The 19,002-nt window shown below is 39.9% G+C and overlaps 1 protein-coding gene across 1 annotated transcript; it reads left to right on the forward strand.

The window, feature by feature from the left end:
* Nucleotides 1-9,152: 9,152 nt before the first annotated feature.
* On the forward strand, nucleotides 9,153-17,929 carry dok1a (docking protein 1a). Its single transcript, XM_073474111.1, has 8 exons — nucleotides 9,153-9,209; nucleotides 10,298-10,376; nucleotides 12,593-12,628; nucleotides 15,050-15,135; nucleotides 15,225-15,332; nucleotides 15,531-15,600; nucleotides 16,774-16,946; nucleotides 17,057-17,929. The coding sequence occupies exons 1-8, from the start codon at nucleotides 9,153-9,155 to the stop codon at nucleotides 17,927-17,929; spliced, it is 1,482 nt and encodes a 493-aa protein (XP_073330212.1).
* The last annotated feature ends 1,073 nt before the right edge of the window (nucleotides 17,930-19,002 follow it).

Raw genomic sequence — 19,002 nt, forward strand, 5'->3', positions numbered from 1 at the left:
CCAAAATGTATTTTCCTCTAGTTTTTTAAATTAATTTTCTGAGAAGGATCTGCCATACCGCTGAGGGTTTTCTTCAAAAAGCTACTAATATGAAAAAAAAAAAATCCCTTCAACCTCTATTTATTTCTTCTCTCCTCCATCCTCTTTTATTGATGAAGCCTATGGAGTAGCACGGACATAAATCTTCAAAAGTCAGTGGGCAGAAAGAGTAAAAGAGTTTGTTACAGTATCACTTATTCTGCTCACTCACATGCTATCAAATCTGCTTTTAAGCAAAAGTGGCACACTCAGCAGTCATACCCTGAATTAGACTCTTTTTTTGGTGTGTATAAATGGGACTGTGATTTTTGAGAGTGCTTAGTTCATGCTGACTTGCCCCGTAGAATTAAGTCGCAGCCTAATCAGCCCCCTCCCTAGTGGCAGGTACAGTTAACCGTCAGCATAGTGATTAGGAAAAGCTCTGTCAGAAGTGCCTCCCATAGAACTGTATGTTATGATGTGCCCTTACGGTTCAGCATGATACAAATGTTACAAAGAGGTCATCAAGAGGTCACATTAAGAAAGGATGCCATAAGGTAAAATAACCCCAATTATCCTGGTGCACTACATTGTAATTATGCAAATCATCACGCCTGTATGTTAAGATTCCCTGGCTTAGAAAAAGTCAATCTGTTAGTGAGAACATGGGATCGTGATTTTCCACTAATGTGAAGAGAATCTTTCTGGGTCACAGACCACATGACCCAAACAGAAAGTGTTCTTATTGGTTTGTTATAATGAACCCAGAATTTTGAAATACATTTGTTATGTTTGCTGTGGCTGTTTTGTTTTTGCCTGCAGGTCTTACATCCAAAACATGAAAAAAAAAGTGCAGAGAGCTCATTATCTTTTGTTAAATATTTACCTCTGGTTCCCTGTCCTAAGTGTCACCAAAGTCCTTAAGGCAAATCTTGCCACTCGTCCACCTTCTTGGCAACACCCCGGGCAGTTTTTCAGACAGACAAGACCAGGCCCCTGTCTAAATGAATGGGGGGATACAATTTGTAGATTGTTTTATGTTAGACCCAAAAGTGTAAACCAAGACAGGGGTAAGTTTAAAAGGAATTTAACTTCACTTTTGAATGTTTGAATGTCTTCAGAAGGTAAAAACTGCATGTATAGTCACCAGTCAAATCTGATTAAAAAAGGCTGAAAAAGTTAGGTGACTTTGCCCAAAAGTAAGATTTAAATGCATTTCACCCACAGATTAAACTTCTACTACGCATGTGCACGGATTCACAACACCAACTCCTTTTACAGCTCAATCTAGAGTGTTGCAATCAGAATCAGAATCAGAATCAGAAATCCTTTATTTGTCCCGCAAATGGGGAAATTCCTTAGTCACAGCAGCCAAAGGACAGTATCACACTTAAACAATAATAAAAAGTAAAAAATAAACAATATAATAAGAGATAAGAAATAGAGTTAACTCGTATATACATAGTATTTACAATATGAACCTGGTATTTACAATATGACATCGTATTTATAATATGAACAGTGTACGTATAAACAGTTTGGTATTGTTATTTACAAACAATAAATAATAAATATCGGTATTACAAATTGTCCAATTAGTGCAAACCAGAAAGTGTGTGGATATGCGTAGAGTGTCATACAATCACCATCTCTGGCATTACAGACTTTTCTCTTCAAAATGCTTCAAGTGGTTTGTCTCCTCTCTATCATGTCCATATCCATATCTGGTGTCACCCAATTCTGTTTAAAGGAGAATATGTAAGATACTACAAGAATTTAGTTCAAAAATATTCAAAAAATGAACTTACATTATCAACAGAGTGTGAAAAAACAACAGTGTTGACTTCATGTCATAGACGTCTATGTACAGTACTGTGTTTCAGAGATGTCTGCTGAAGTTAGCATGCTAACCAGCTAGCAAGAGGTGACATATCTGATATTATAGACCCTGTAGTTTCAGCTGGGAAATATATACAGCAGCAAATTCGCTACTTAGTCTAAGAAGTAAACAAAATAAACTCAAAAATGTCAAGAAAGGAAATATTTTTACATTTATTTTACTTAATGGAAAAATACAACTGCACACCGTCTGAATTCTAATTTCTCTTTCTTACTGAACTAACACGAGCTTAATGCCCTGTGAATTTATTGTAAAACACACTTCATTCAAACTGGATGTAAACTTAATCACACCGTTTTGACCTACTGCTGATGTCTGACTCTCTCTCCACCGCTTCATGCCTCTCCTGTCCCTGCCTGCCGTGTCTTCTCGTCCCTGGAATCATAGTCCTGTCAGAGCGGCTGTAATCACCTCTGTACTGTATCCCCCTTCTTCAACTTGGCGTCTGAAGGCCTCAGAGGCTGTGATCAGTCCCAGCCAGGTGTCCAGCTGTCTTCACTTGGCCCAGTCGAACAGTGCCCCATTGCCCACATTGACTCTCCCATGATCTGAGTCCAGGCAGACTCCATCAACTAATAGAGCCACTTAGCTCCCAGCTAACTGGGCTAACTTGCCAATGGCAGCTAGTCGCTTCAGCCAAAGATTACTACAATAAAGTTAGCTGTACTTAATGGTTATACTGTCCCCTATAGTTTTGGAGCTAATTCCCTCTACAGATAAACAATGGATCTAATGACTACCGTATGTGTGATCTGAATGTTGTCTGTCATAGTGATGGAGCCACAGAGAATTATTATCTCCCTCTAAAATTCTCCTCAGCTATATGGACTGTTTTAGGCTCTTTCAGCTATTTTTTTTTTATAGCCAGCAACTTCAGTGTTTAGGTTCAGCGTAATTTTAGACCACAGCAGGGAGCTGTTTTCACAGAAAAAAACTTGGATAATCCCACTGCATGCTACATGTCAAAGTTGGTGACTAGCTGATGAACATAGAGGAGTATTTAGCAATTAAACAGTATGTAACTTAGGTAGGACTGTCATGATGATAAACATGTTCCTCACCTGTGTTTTTGGTGACAGTAAAAGAGGTGATTTATAAAATTCAGCTGTTCTAAGAAATCAAATACAACAGATATACAGTGAATCAATTTAAAACCAACCAGAATCATATTCATTCCTTTGAAAGGTAAGTTAAGGTATAAATAAAGCCAAGAAATTAGCCAGTTCCTTAAAAACACTGTAGAAGCAGTGCATAATAGGTGGCTCCACAATCTTCTCAGATTGTACACAGTTTTAAAAATTATTCTTTTGTAGTTGTATCTTACTGCAGCATGATCAGGAGTAGTATTGTTCTTCTGCACACAGAAATGTGAGTGCTTCATCCTGCTGGAGTTCAGGGTGTTAGTCTCTTAACCTTCAGGGTTTGTTAACATTAACCCATATGGAGCGCTAAAAGATAGAGAGGCTACACCAGCCAGGACACATGTCCTTGTGAAGAGTGACACAGACTGGCAGCCTGTAACATGGGTGCGTAGATCTAAATTCATTATTTCATCTCAAGGTTGATGGTTAGTCAATACTTAAGACCGCAGTAGATTTTTAAGGAGAAAAGGTTTGGGCGTACATAAATTCTATCACAGCTGTCATCTTAGAGTCCTTCACCTCCTCAGAAATATGGGCAAACAAGAGGAAAACACAGGGAAAGTGGTTGATTTGGTTTGCCAAATGGAGGCTGTCCCCCAAAGAGCAACAACATTTTATTTCATTATTTCATCATTTCAGCCCCCTCTAGCAGCCATAGTTCTTCAAGGAAGTCAAAAAGGAATAGTTCACCCAAAAATTAAGTCATTATCTCCTCAAGCTGATGGCAAGTCGGGTGAAGTTTCGTAGTTAAACAACTGAAGTAGCTGTGGACTTAAAAAAACCCCAAAAATGACTCCATACAACTGGTCCAGCCATAGACCCCAAATTCATTAACAGAAGACTTTATTTACAACCTTGATGTGCGGTCAAGCTCGTGCACCCACTTCTGGCAGGTTGCATGCTTACCCTTTTAGCTTAGCAGCTACAGTGAAGATTTTGTCTTCAAAGTGGGGTAAATAACGTCTTTTCAAATCAGTTTGAGATTTTTTTTCAGTTGTTTTTTGTTTGTTTTTTTGACCTTATAAAAAACATGTGAGTAGTTAAATTATCCTTTAATCTACATGGACAACGTCCACATAGGGAGTTAGGATGAGGTGGATGAAGGGATCACCAACAAGTCAGAGTTTAACATGGGAGACTGCTGTGCATTTCCTGTTTCAGAATCAACATTGTTTTTTTCAAGTCTGACCCTAACCATGTCCAAGTGTTAGTAGTATACTGGTATACCAAGTACACTGCCCGGCGCCAAAAAAAGTAACACACTGTAATATTTCATTGGACCGCCTTCAGCTTTGACTAGGGCACACATTCACACGGTGTAAATTCTTCTCCAGCACATCCCAAAGATTCTCAGTGGGGTTAAGGTCTGGACTCTGTGGTAGCCAAAATATTCCTGAAAACAACCAGAAATGGCCTCTGTTACATCAGAATTGTGCCATTTGCAGTCATTTCATATTTACCAATTCTACTTTTCTGGAGGATTAGCAAATGTCACTTGCAGAGTAATTTACGTAGTTTCACATTGTCATTATTTTTACTATGCATTTTGATAGTAATGTGTACAAGCTCTACTTACTGGACTTTTTGTTGTTCACCTTGGAGTACCTGGCCTAAGAGAAAGGAGTTCCATCATCTCTGCAAAAATTATAATAATTACAGAAAAGTGCATAAGGATGGAGAACTAAATGTGTTTACAAGACATGACGTTATATCTAAATGTGTTTAAGGGGCAATGTTATTGAGACTCTCAAAGACTCACAGGACTGTTGCTATGTAAAAAAAAAGTAAAAAATAGAAGTCTGGAGTTAGGTGGGTGATAGGAAGCTTATGTGATGGGTGGCAAGCGATTATTTGAAGGGATTGGTAGGTGCATTCTGTGTTTTCCACATTCTACTGTGGTCGGCTGACAGTCAGATCATGAATTGAAATGCAAAGTCTATTTTCTTAAAAAAAGTCTTACTAATATGCAATAGTCTCGAGTGGTAGGCTAACATGTGACTGTTAGGACCAGTACTTGAAGCATTTTCCTGGTGCAGCTAATGAAATGATGCCATTCCTTTTTGTATTGTATCCCTGCTAAGGAGCACATTCATGCACATAAAGCAAACCAACTTGATATGAAAGAAGGATATGATGTATATATGAAATGTATCCATCAAAGATACATATTACATCAATAACAATGGTATGATCCATGTTGCTATCAGCATCAAGTCACACTCACCTGTCAGAGAGACTCTGCAGAAATAGTGGAAACATCAGGGCATGGTTCTGACATAAACTGACTCTTTGAAGGCTGGAAGTTGATGTGTCCCTCTCATAACTATAGAAGACGGAAATTGGCTACATCAGCACATTTGTAAAACGTCCAGTTCAAAGGCTATATGAATGAACGTCACATAAATGCCATCTAAGGACATCTGTTTACAACTACAATGCAAACCATATTCACAGATTCTAAGTGCTGCATCATAGGCAACTAAACTTCCAAGAGGCTTCTTCACTTCTAACTAACTGGAGGAGAGTTGCAGGCTTTTAACCTCTGTGTGGGAGTGTCCTTACAGAGTTGCTCTGAGTTTCAGAGTTAAGCTGTCTGGGGAGAAAACTCAGTACAGCATTGTAGGTGGTTGATAAGTAATGTCTTAGGCCACCTCCTCTGTTCAAAGACGGTCGTTCCAGTTTGACATAGATGGATTCTGTTACTCCTCTTTCAAACCATCTGTCTTCTCTGGACAAGATGTTTACATTGTTGTCCTCAAAGGGATGATTTTTCTCCTTCAGGTGTAAGTGGACAGCGGAGTCTTGACCTGAGGAGTTGGCCCTCCTGTTTATGGAGAAGTTTTTTTGTCTCCATAATGTACAAATCTGTGCAGTCCTGGCTGCATTGAACAGCATAAACTCCATTACTCTGTTTATGCCTGGGTGATTTGTCCTTAGGATGGACAAGTTTCTGCCTCACTGTGTTGGTGGGTTTAAAGTGAATCGGGATATGATGTTTATTGAAGATCCTCCTGAGTTTCTCAGATGTTCCTGCGACAGAAGGAATAACGATGTTATGTTTTCTCGTCTTCTCCTCTCTGTCTGCTCTGGATCTTTTATAGGTTATGATAAAGGTCCAGTTTGGGTCACCACAGGTTTTAAGTGCTCCACTGATGTGCTTCTGTTCCTTCTCCTTCCCCTCTGTCTTTGTGGGCACGGTCTCAGCCCGATGGTTTAGGGTTCTGATGACTCCCAACTTGTGCTCCAGTGGGTGATGAGAGTCAAACAGCAAGTACTGATCTGTGTGTGTAGGTTTTCTGTACACCTCTGATGGCCTTACCTGCTTCAGCCCTCTCTCCTCTGAAGATGCTCACACATTAGTTACGTCTAACCGTGCCACCACCTGTTCCCTTGAGCCAATTCCCTCCTCCCTTCTCCAAGACATCTCACACGACATCTTACCATTACTCACCACCTACACCACCACAGCTACAGTAAAGCCACTCCTAAAGAAACCCACCCTAGACTCAGCTGACATCTGAAACTACAGACCTGTATCTCTTCTCTCATTCCTCTCTAAAACCCTGGAACACGCCGTCTACAACTAACTTTCCTCCTATTTTTCACAAAACGACCATCAGTCAGGCTTCAGGACTGCTCACTCCACTGAGACGGCCCTCTTCACAGTGACTGAGTCCCTAAAGGCTCAGTACTAGGACTACTTTTGTTTTAACTATACACTAGATCACTAGGCTCTGCAATCACATCACATGGATTATCTTAGCACTGTTATGCAGATGACACCCAACTGTTCCTCTCTTTTCCCCTATCCTCCGACACCCACGTTGCAACGCGCATCTCGGAATGTCTGACAGACATCTCCACTTGGACAACTGCGCACCACCTCAAGCTCAACCTTAATAAAACTTAACTCCTCTTCATCCCAGGGAAAGACTGTCCTCACATGGACCTGTCAGTCCCTGTCAAGAATCGGCCCAATTCAAGATGATGGTACTGGCCTTTAGGGCCGTCAACGGAACTGCACCCATCTACCTCCAAACACTGGTCAGACCACACGCCCCAGCACAAGCACTTCACTCCACTACATTAGCTGGCTGACTGGTACCGCCATTGCTGAGAGCAAACAAAGGTCGCTCAGCAAAGTCATAACTCTTCTCTGTTCTGGCACCTCAGTGGTGGAACGAACTCCCGACCAATGTCAGGACAGCAGAGTCACTCACCATGTTCCGCTAAAGACTCAAAACTCACTTGTTCAGACTTCACCTCGACCCCGCATAGCACCAAACATTTAAGTGATCTCCAATCACGATCATTCAAGATCTTTTTCTGGCCACATTTCTCTCTGGAAGATGATTGTTCACCACTATCCTTCCAGGTTTTAATAATGCGTCGGCCAGTTCATAACCCAATTTATATGGTTTCAGCGATCACCTCAGTTGTTTTCTTTGCTTGATGCAGGGCAATAATTTGACCCTTCTGAAACAGAGTAACATCTTTTCCACGACCACAGGATATGTCTTCTGACATGGTTGTTTAAGAAATGAGAAGCTACTCACTGCATCAGTAAGGGTTAAATAACTTGTTGCCAGCTGAAACATATTAATCACTGCAGTAATATCCAACGGAAGGCTCTTACTTATTTGTTTACTTAAATCCAGGTGGTGACTTTTTTTTTTTTTTTTGGCCAGGCAATGTATGATATGATGTGTCCCTAACCACAGTGAAACAGTAATTTTAACCCCAACCATGATGTTTCCATAACCTTATATAACCATAAGCAGTTTATGTAATCCAAACCATAATCTCTCCCTAAACCTAACCAAATTGTTGTGTGCCTATACCTAACCAATGTATATAAAACTAACCCTTACAGTTATTAGTGATGCACATCAGAGTGTACTGACATGGACAAAGAACATACTGTTGGCAATGTTGACTAATCCGACCATAATGGTCATTTTGGTCCTTTGCCCTCCATTTGCTCTCTGTTGTCATTTATACAGCTAAGCACTCTCTACACAGAAAACTAAACAAAAAAATTTTTTTGTACATTATTCCTGCATTTAAATGAGTCGGACAGGCCATTAGAAACTCGTTACAATGTAAAGCAGTCCAATACAGCACCCTAGAACAGTTTGATTTTACCAGGGGCCTTCACAAATCAATGACACTGTGTCAATAACAATTAACTAAGGCAGTTCAAGGAGGGAGAATTTATTACAGCAGTGATGAGTTTGAGTATTGAATTACAATAGAGTGTACAATTAGTTTTACAGATCAGTATGTTCTTCAGTCCTCATCTTCCTCAGCAGCTGCTGAGAAGAAATCTGCTTGGAGAAGAGGAAGCATCCAAGGTGAAGCAGATTTTGTTCCTTTGCATGTAAACTCACAACCTCATTATATTTAGCAGCGACCTTTCCTGAAGCCTCTTTCATAACCTGGTGTCATTATGGATAATTCATGCTCAAAATCAGCATTGATGAATCACCTTTTTGTTGTATTGTACTGTATTACTTTGTAATGTAAGGTGCTTTTATTTCTATTCAACTACAACTCCTTACTGAGGCTGAGCAAACAAGCTTCAATATCTTTCCAGCAGCCAACTGTGACATGAAAGCATATTGTGTGTGCGTATGTGCATGTGTGTGTGCGTTCATTATGATGAACTTCTATTATTAAACAATGCAACCTCTTACTCCGGTCATCGTGTTTTTACATAGAAATAAGTATAGATAAAGATGTATATACAGTAAATGTCATAATGAAAACCATTGTTTTGTCTGTGTCATAGCTATGTCCTTGTAGTGTCATAATGTCTTTCTGGTGTGTGAAGTTAAGTAAACTCTAGAATGAAAATTGAAATGGTTCATAAAAAAAACTGAAACAGTGGATTAGTCCTGAACTTTGTCACTCTCACTTGCACAATCTCAGCTGCACCTCTCTCTGCGTATGTGTATCAGGTGAGGATCATATTTCAAGAATGTCTCACTGTGGGCACGCCCCGAGTCCACTATTCACCAAAAGAAAACAAAAGAACAGAAAGAAAGTCTTGTACATCTCTCTTTCAGAACTGAAGTGTGTTTGCTCCCCAGATGGACGCCCAGATCAAAACAGGGAAGGTTTACCTACGACCACGCAAAGCTGGCAAAGTGAGTACAGACCTGATTTGAACATTGCTGTTTCTCAGAAGCAGTGATCATTTATGATTGAACATACAACCTTGCTTTCTTGCAATGGATAATAATTGATTTGTGTTATGATTACATCAATAAACATGTAGTTATATCAACCTCATAGGAACACTGCTGGAAATATGTAACTAGGAAAGACAGATAGAAAAATAATGTACTGTCAAATTAGCTTTTAATACTGCATGGCTCTGTACTTAAAGTACTGTACATAACAGGTGAGATAACATGTGTAATATATCATTTTACCAGTTTCATTCACATTCCACAGTTAGCTGAGGGAATTAAATATGATCCACAGCTTTGGTAGAAAAAGCTCTCAGTCTGTCTGTGTGGAAAGCAGGAAACCAAACGAACAAGTTGAAACACAACACAATTTCCATGCTGCACATTCCTGTGCAGCTCTGACAGATAGCACACACTCATGCTGTGTGGTATCACTGCAGTGTTCACTTCACTGAATGAACCATAATCTTAACCTAAACCATTACACCTTTAACCTGAAACTGGTTCAGAAATACGAAGGATCCATTTCAGATCACTGCCACAGTGCTGTAAATGATCAGTTTAGATGCATCACATGGAACATCATGTTTAATGAAATGAAACATAGGTTTCATAAAAATATTACTGCCACTTCGAGTAATAATATATGTTATGTTTATATTCCACTTCTGTAACATTAAAATAAAACTCACAAAGAATGGCATACATTCTCTCTTTTATGTTGAAGGGACGACTGGGTCAGAGGTGTGTGGTGGTTGCCCTTTTTTACCCTGTGACTGTCCTCTGATGGAACACAGAGAGGATGTGACTCATGTTTACCTCTCTGTGTCACATGTTGGACCGTTGAAACTGACAGTGAGGCTGAGGGATTGTACATGTGGTAAATTATGTAATCTGCCGTACCATACCATTTAAGCTATGTGACGTAGATGTATTTACATGCCAGTGTGGTGACATAGTTTCGTTCAATGGCATTATCCTGACCTGTCATCACTAACTTGTATTTTCTCTGTCATTAACCATCTCTCTCTGTTTCTTGTCAGAAATGGAAGCCAGTGCTGTTGTCTCTGTGTCCCCACAGTAGCACGGGAGTGGGTCGACTGGAGATCCAGGATATGGGAGGTACAGCAATGTTTTCTACTTCTATCACCATTTGTACCACTGATGTGTTAAAGGAAAGTTTCAGTTTATCCAAACGTTGGTCTGATTTCATAGCAGCTATAGTAACATTGTACTCTGACTGAGATCTGGCAATGTTGTGACATGGCTACAGTTAAGTCTAACAGGACAACAAACACAAGCAGTCAAATGAGCTGAAATGTTTTAAAGAAACACTCCACTGATTTTACACATGAAGAAGAATTTAGTTATCAATGGGAGTAGTACTCATCCCATGAAAACTGTCTGTTGCTCTGGAGGAACTTTCTAAAAAGTCTACATAAAACAAACAAAAAACAACTAACACTGATGATGTCATCAACATTCCTACGCCCAATTTGTCAGAAAACTACATGGTTAGGTTTGGGGAAGTTTCATAATTTGGGTTAAAATAACAATATTAATACATTGCAACAACATTAAGATAATAACATACTTATGTGCTACAATAAGTAGAAGGTAATTTTAACTTGAACCCTGGAGCAGACAACAGAACAGGGAAAAGGATTTATTTGATTGGTAAGTAACAGTCAAAGGTGGCAGGTAGTTCTGGCTCTGGCCGGTTTATCCAGGGACAATGAGAGGCAGACTCGCAAAGGTGGAGGTAAGTGGGCAAGTTGAAGCGCAGGATACATTGTGTGAAGACTGGTGGCTGGTGTGCTGGTGGCAGAGGTGCTGGCGGCTGGGTCGTGGACTGGGTCCAGAGTAGTGGTTTCACTAGAAAGTGAGGGAGTGGCAAGGTTAGATGAACGGGATCACAAGAACAACTAGAGAGACTCAAAAACATGAGAGATAGTTCGACCATGTACCATGCAGAGTAGATGTAATCGATGCGCTGCAGGTGTGTGTGTCAGGTAGCTGCTCAGTCCCACCGGGAAACCACGTCCAGCCTCACCAGAATACCTCTGAAACCACACAAGCAGAGCAAAGCACAAAAACAACACAAAAAATAGTCCAAATGATGACACTCATGTAAGGTACCTAACTTACTTAAAGTAACTTAAAAACAATTCAGCCTTAGTCACACACAATAAATGCAGAGATTCATCTCCTGGTTGTAAGCACAAAGGGTCACAGGTTAGGTAGTAAGATGATTCATGAGCCTGGATAGCAGAACATCATTTTGTGTAGCAGAAATGTATTTCTGGTGTCTTTCTGCTACACAAAATGACTTAGACTCAACTCCAAAGAATGCATTTTTTGTGAATTAATATAACTTTACCCTTTTTAGCTACCTAAGAATTATTTTCAAATAAAACAAATTACAAAATCAACAAACAGAATATCACGTTTTGGTCGATCTGGTCACATGTGGAAGACATACATCTTGTGGCAATGGGTTACAAGCCAAGAAGGTTTGGAAACATTGTTTTAATGCAGCAATTAAAGTTACTGTGGTTAGTCTCCTTTTAGTTTTTTTGGCTACATAACTAAAGGTGCTGTTAAATATCAATTGTTGTAGGAGTTTGGATTTAGTTTATTATTCCATTCCTGTTTTAGCAGGCTTAGTTCTAAAGTAATTCCCAGGTGAATGAGGGAAATGCTTTTCATTTGAAATAATATCAAACTCCATCCACACATTTTAGTGACTCCTACCCACTGTGCATCCTAAATGCTCTTCGAGTTTTTCAGAAATTGGGTAGAAGAGTGGCTGAAAACCTTAATATCACTTCCAGGGAAGAAAAAACACGAGCAGGGAGAGATGAGTGCAGCCCCTGTCACGGGGAATCATGAGGAAACAGCCCACAGGTGGATGCTGGTTGGTGGTGGTGGATGTGTTTGACAACAACAGAGAGAGAGCAGCAGCACAGAACATGAGCAGTAGGTTTGACAGTTTAAATAGAGCCCAGAATTGGTGATGGCATTATGTAAGCTCAGTGGATCCATCTGCTCCTCTCCAGTCATCTGTCTGATGTCATGTGCAGGCTTTACATGTGCAAATAATACATTTAGTATACATATTAAATCATCCAAGCAAGGAAAAGTGACATGGAGTTTTAGAATGATAACTAGACTTTAGCAAAGTACCATACTATAAAAAGGACAACTTGGGCCAGCTGAGGTGGGTTATATAGGACGAGATGAAGACTTGGACAGGGTGTTTATGATGACAGAGGGACTGCAGTCGATTTGGACAGAGTGAGCTGATCTAATACGGTCAGAGCTGGTTGAATAAAGAGGAGGGGACAAGGAAGGAGCTTCACCTCTATTTCTTTAGCCGACATAGGAATATATTTGTGTCAAAGCAAAAGAGATTCCTTAATGCCGGCCTTAGAGCAATGCAATTGTTTCTCATCAGCTCATTTCGGTAGATATTAAATTTACTGAATAATGATAACAGAAAAATGTGCGATTGAGATTATTACATTTACACACACACAAGATCATCTGTATCAAAGGACCTGTATGTTAAAAGCCTCAGCTGAGACATAAAAATGAAAATGTTGACCTCTAGTGTTTGTTTTCTGTGCTTGTATATATTTGAGTTTGTCTGCCTTTTCATTTGAGAACAACTCATTCATACTTTACTTCTTTTTAATTGTAGTCTTTTATTATTCATTTTTATCCTCACGGATGTTTAGCTGTTTAGCACTAAGACATCTGTAGCAATGACTTCATACATTATATACTTTTGTGTTTAGTCTTTTGTCTTTTAAGCTTTATATTTTTAATTCATAATAATTACAGAGAGACCAATGTCATCTCACTGTTTTCACTTCAGTTTAAGTCTCTTAGCACTGTGACATTTTCCTTTCACCTTATAAATCACTTTTTACATTTTCTCATTTCTCATCAATTTCTGGGATTCTTGGAGGAATTTTATACGGCATTGACAAATCACAGACAGCCACTAGAGGTCTAACTATCTTTGCACTGCATCTGAATTGCAATCAACAAAAAAACACATACACACACACACACACACACGCACACACACACACACACACACACACAAAAGAAAAAAGCAGATTCAGTAAGAACTGACAGGCCAACACTCCAACTCTAAACTGCTGTGTTGGTTATGAGAACCGGTCTAGGCTCATGTCAAAATTATTTCATACAAAGTCCAAAGTGTAACAGAGTTCAGAGTGTTCTTCTATGTTTGCCAAGTAGGTGTGTGAAGATGCCGAAGTGTTTGAAGTTGCACTGGGAAAGCACAAGATTTACCTCAAGACTGAAAAGACACACTCAATGTATCAATCTATGGTCCCATAAGTTATTCTATATTATTTTCATTCTTTAAAGAACTGCATGAAGAATAAATCCACAGTAAATAACACAACAGAACACTGTCCAAGCACAGCGTTTTATAGGCTGAAACATGTTGCACTGATTACAACACCTACTTTGAAAAGTTGAACATGCAAAATATTTGTTGGTGCAAAAAAACACTACAGGCATGACACCACCATTATTTTATGTGTATGCAAGATTTAAAGCAGCACTACAAAAATGATGGTGAGCCATATCCCTTCACTTTGATGCTGTTTGCAGTGCATGCATGTGCTCACCTGATGATCAGACTGAATTTTAATTCTTGTATTCTTCATTATTATTCCATTTGAATTGCTCAAAGAATATGAGATGTGAGCAGTGATTCACACGTCTGGAACCAGGCTATACATGTGCCATAAAGTAAAAATTACACTGTTTTGTGACTTTCGAGGTCGAGTCATGCTTTCATATATACCAGGAGTAACCACACTTTTACCCCTGGCACTCACACTGTAAGTGTCCAACGTGCCAGCAGCAGATGTAAAATCTAAGATGCAAAACTAAGATCCCAAGTTCCCTGACCTGACTGACCTCCTAGGCAAAGTTTCAATCTGTGAGGCATGCGCCGATTATGTAAAAAGTAGGATGCTAAATACTTAAAGAACATTTTACCTCACAATAAATAAAACAGCAAAAACATTATTATTTTTATTATATATCATTTTTTTTGCGAGAATCCAACTTTGGCCCACGGACCCCACTTTGAGTAGTCCTGACATAAACAGAAGATGAGCTCCATCTTCTATAACAATGTTTAAAAACAAGATTCAATTTCCATGACTGAAAACCAGTGGACACTTCAGTTCCAGCTGTAACAATGCTGTTCTGTTTATTTGACTTTTCTTCAACAGGTATCTCCACTTATCTCTGCGATTTTATGGATTCAGGATATTTTCATCACTTTAGAGCAAAACTTTGTCTTATGACCTACATATTCCAACACAAAAAAATTGTTTCTCACTATAAAGCACATGGAGTTAAATCTAGTTCCTTTTAAAGGTTGCTCCATTTCTCATCCAGCCAAAAATCTCCTCACACCTCCTACTTAAAGCTATCACCTGTGGCTATTTGGCATTCAGGAAAGCAAGTTGCCTCATGCAGCGTCTCCTCCATGAGAGGGTTGTGCAGAATATTTTCACTGCTCAAAATACAGAGCTAATTGTATATGACTGCTGTATCTAAATTTGGCAAATGTTATGAAACAACATTAAATCAGTGTCAGGCCCCTGTGGGGAATTATCTAAGGTTATCTTTTAGGTTTTCTCAGTAAATAAATCCTGTGTCTGTTTGTCCCTTACTCTCTCCAGGTGGTGGTGCTGGAGCTGATCATGGCGCTGGGGTCAGGAGACACCACCAGCCTCATGCGGACAGGAAGCTGAAGGTGGTCCTACTGTCAGAACTGATCAGTGTCCTCAGACTCCCCCCGAACGCTGAGGCCTGTCCCATGGTCAGCCTGTGCCATTGGTTAGAATCTTCACATGTATCACACAGAGTTAAAAGAATAATACAAGCTGCTATTTTTGCTGTTTGCAGGAGAACATGTCAGCATTTTGTGTGGAGACTCAGGCCAGGACAATGGTGTTTGCTGCACTCAAAGATGACTGTGTGGAGTGGGTAGAAAAACTGTGTCACAGCGCGTTTCAGGTGAGAGGACAAGAGAAATACATCAGTTGTGTTAGCTGTTTGTACCTTGGTAATTGTTGAGGCAAAACAGGCCATAAGATAGTAGCTACTATAGTATATGAATCAGTTTATATACAATGCCTGGTCTATGGGCATTATAACTGGATTTATCATCTTGGTGTTTCCTTCTCCTCTCCTTGCTCTCTGTCTCTCTCTCAGAGAGGTGGTGACTCAGGCTCTAATCAGCTTCATATGGAGGAGAACCAGATATATGCCTCCACAGATGAAGGTAAAGTTTCTGTTTCTACATTTCTATCTTCTCCTCTTCTTCACCATTTATACTTCTACTCCCCACCTTTTATCAATGGTCCTTGATTTTCCTCTTTTATTCTGACACTAACCTTTTATCCCTTGAAATCTCGCTGTCCTGTTTTGAATGGATTTATTGTTTTTAATGCATCATATAAAAAGAAAGATAACTTAGCTCAACTACATGCTTGTACGAAAGTGGCAAGTGGCAGCACACCTGTCTTGCCCAAAGGGAGAGAAGTTTTTGGGTAACTTTTTAATTTGAGTGCATCCTCGTGAGCGTGCACAGATAGAAACAAAAAGAGACCCACTCTTAAAACTGCTGCTGATGGTCAAAAACTCCGTAGGATCATTTTAAATGCGAAATATGTACGTTTTGCAACTAAGGGTGGCTCAATCAAAACAAAACAAAAAAACTCAGTCTCAGCCAGACCTTCAGGAGAAATAAACACCCGCAGTCACATCAGATTCTGCTCTGATCCCGAGCCGTTTACCTATGGGAGAAGAGCTCAGAGATGACTTTTTAACTTCTGGGATTAAAAAATGTATTTATCTTCAATCCAGTTTATCAACCTGACTGCAGCAGTGATCCGCAGAGGTGACCACCATTGTTGCAGAAGGTGAAAATTTGCTTTGCTGGAAGTGAACACACCATCAAACAACTACCACTGCTGGTGAAAATCTATGTTATATGTGACTGGCACACATGTTCATGTCGCAGACTTTCTTCCTCACTCTCGGACTCTCTCCTGGATGTCAGAGCAACTGGCGACCAAATGAAATGCACTGTTACCTTAAGTAAACATTTTAGATAAAGTACACAACTCAACAATATGTATAACAAAGGTCTAGTCATTTTTGGACATTTTAACTCAGAAATCCAATGACTGTAGAAAAGGGATAATGTATGTCACTTAACAAAAATGAGCAAATTGTGCAACGTGGAGGTGGTTGCACTATGCGGCCTCAGTAACTTAATGCCCAAATTTTTGTTGTTAATTCCTGAATTTTTACAGATCCCTTTATTGTAAAATGATGTTGCCACTCTATTTGATAGTATGTTTACAGGATGTAGTAGTGTCCTGCTTTATTAAACTGCAAGTTGTTTTATTTACATAGTAATGACAAAGAACATTCTCCTTCTTCTGTTCAGCCACAGAGTTCTGGGTGGTGGTTCAGAGGACTGATGCAGCGACACGTTGCAGCCTGCAGGGGTCATACTGGCTTCAGGTGGGGCCAGCGGCACTGCTGCTGAGAGACACGCAGAAGAAGAACATTGTTAGAGAATGGCCATACGAACTGCTGCGACGATATGGAAAAGATAAGGTAAGGTTGAAGATATGTTTATACATCACTACAATCTGTTGCATTGAACTTTTCATTCTTACAATTGTTGGTTCCATGAACATGCTTTATATGCCTCTTGTTCTTACCAGCTGGCCCTAACCATTGAAGCAGGTCGACGCTGTGACTCTGGTCCTGGATCATTCACCTTTGAGACACAGCAGGCTGAGAAAATCTTCTCCCTGATTCAAAGCACCATCAAACGGAAAACTTCAACTGTTAGTTTAGGCAACCAAATACAAGAGGCTGACAAAGTTATGGTCACAAACATACAGGCTCATTCCCCTCTGCCCAAAATACCTGATGTGACCAGTATGGCTGCCATTCTGGACAACAAATTGAGGACACAGGAGAGTGCACCTGCTCCAAAGGATTCATCAGAGAGTGTATCACCGCAGCCAGCTCCTATCACCCTCATGCCTCTCCCACTGGTCCCCACACATGACGGCTACTCTGGAGGTGGACAGTCAGAAGTTGTGTATGCTGACCCAGCTGACTGCATCCAATCTGTTCCAAAACCACAACCAACCATGGCTATGTATGTAGACCCTGCAAGTTTTCTTCCGCTCAAACCCCCCGGTTCCAGAAACACTCCCTCTCCTCACTCCTCCACTTCTAATCCTTGCTCTAACATCAAGCAGCTAGACTCGATCTACTCAGAGGTGTACGATAAAATCAGTCCAGTGGAGGATAAACAACCTGTCACTCAGTTCAGAGGAAAAACACAGTGTTTTGTAAATGACGAACCCATTTATACTGAGCCCATGAGCAAAGAGGAGGAAGCGTCTCGTAAAAATGAAAGCAAACCCGACCCGTTTGCCCACCTTTATGCTCAAGTCTGCAAAACAACACCCTCATCTTCACCCTCTGCTTCCTCTCCCTCTGTTACCACCAGTATGAGCACAACCAAAGCCACTGACCAGTCTCTTGATGATGTGATCTACGAAAACCTGGGCATCATTTAATTCAATTGTGAAACATTTCACTGTGCCTGGTTAGCACTTCTGCATGGATGTGATTTCTGTTGTGTATATGTGTATACAAATGATGAAATTACGTCAAATGTTGTAAAAAAAAAAAAAATCAAACCAAATATTTTGGTTGGCTCACTAAATGAACTAGAAAGGACCAGATTTCAGTTAAAGTTCAAGTTAAAAGAGCACTCCACTGATTTGGCATTGCACATTGGCTAACATTTTCAGAATCATGATAGACAGTTTTCTTTTTTTAAATGGGGGTTAAATTGAAGCAGAAGACGTGAGAGGTGTCATCTATTTCATGTCACACATTATTCTTCCTTGTCAGAGCCTGGTGCCTATATTACCCACAAGGCAACTCTACCGCTGACAGTTAAGTGGGAGATTTGAGTGTGTTCTAGTAGCAGCTAATTTAGCCCCAAGCACCTGGCCTCAGGCAGCGATCAGGAGCAGCTCACTTCAGATTTATTCAGCACAGCCTTATATCTACAGGACTGAATAGGTTGATTGCCAGTGACTCACAAAATTATATTTCACCCTTCTGAAAACAACATTTAATGTGTTGGTTTCCTTTTATAATGTAATTATGTAAAGTGTCTTTGAATATCATGAAAAGCTCTGTATAAATAAAATCTATTAGTATTATTATCATTAACATAACTGTTGCAGCATACCAGTGGCAGGCATACGTGGTTGGTTTAAAATAACTATGTTACTCCTGTAACTTCAGTTACATACAAAGTCGCGTACGTTACATATGTAACTTAAAGCAACATGATATAACTGTTTTACCTTCAAATAACAGCTGCTTCACTATCATGTTGATGGTACAGTGTTTTGTAACAGGGTGAATGGTGTCTCTGTCATTCATTTCTGCTCTATGTCATTTCATTGAGAGGGTAGGATCACAGCGTAACGTACATTTTAACTTCAACACATAACACTGTTATGACGTAATGAGTTTTGTTTGTAGTTAGCACCTACATTACATCTGACAAATTGTCACAGGAAGGTTTCAGACTTTTCAGATATTTATTGAAACACGATAGTATTTGTGTAAC

This window comes from Pagrus major, chromosome 1, assembly GCF_040436345.1.
Source record: "Pagrus major chromosome 1, Pma_NU_1.0".
NCBI lineage: Eukaryota > Metazoa > Chordata > Actinopteri > Spariformes > Sparidae > Pagrus > Pagrus major.

Excerpts from the sequence above, each read along its gene's own strand:
- dok1a (XM_073474111.1), top strand. The coding sequence starts at position 9,153 with ATGGACGCCCAGATCAAAACAGGGAAGGTTTACCTACGACCACGCAAA. Across the intron at positions 15,333-15,530 it reads TGTGTCACAGCGCGTTTCAG|AGAGGTGGTGACTCAGGCTC; the intron begins GTGAGAGGACAA and ends TCTCTCTCTCAG. Across the intron at positions 15,601-16,773 it reads ATATGCCTCCACAGATGAAG|CCACAGAGTTCTGGGTGGTG; the intron begins GTAAAGTTTCTG and ends TCTTCTGTTCAG.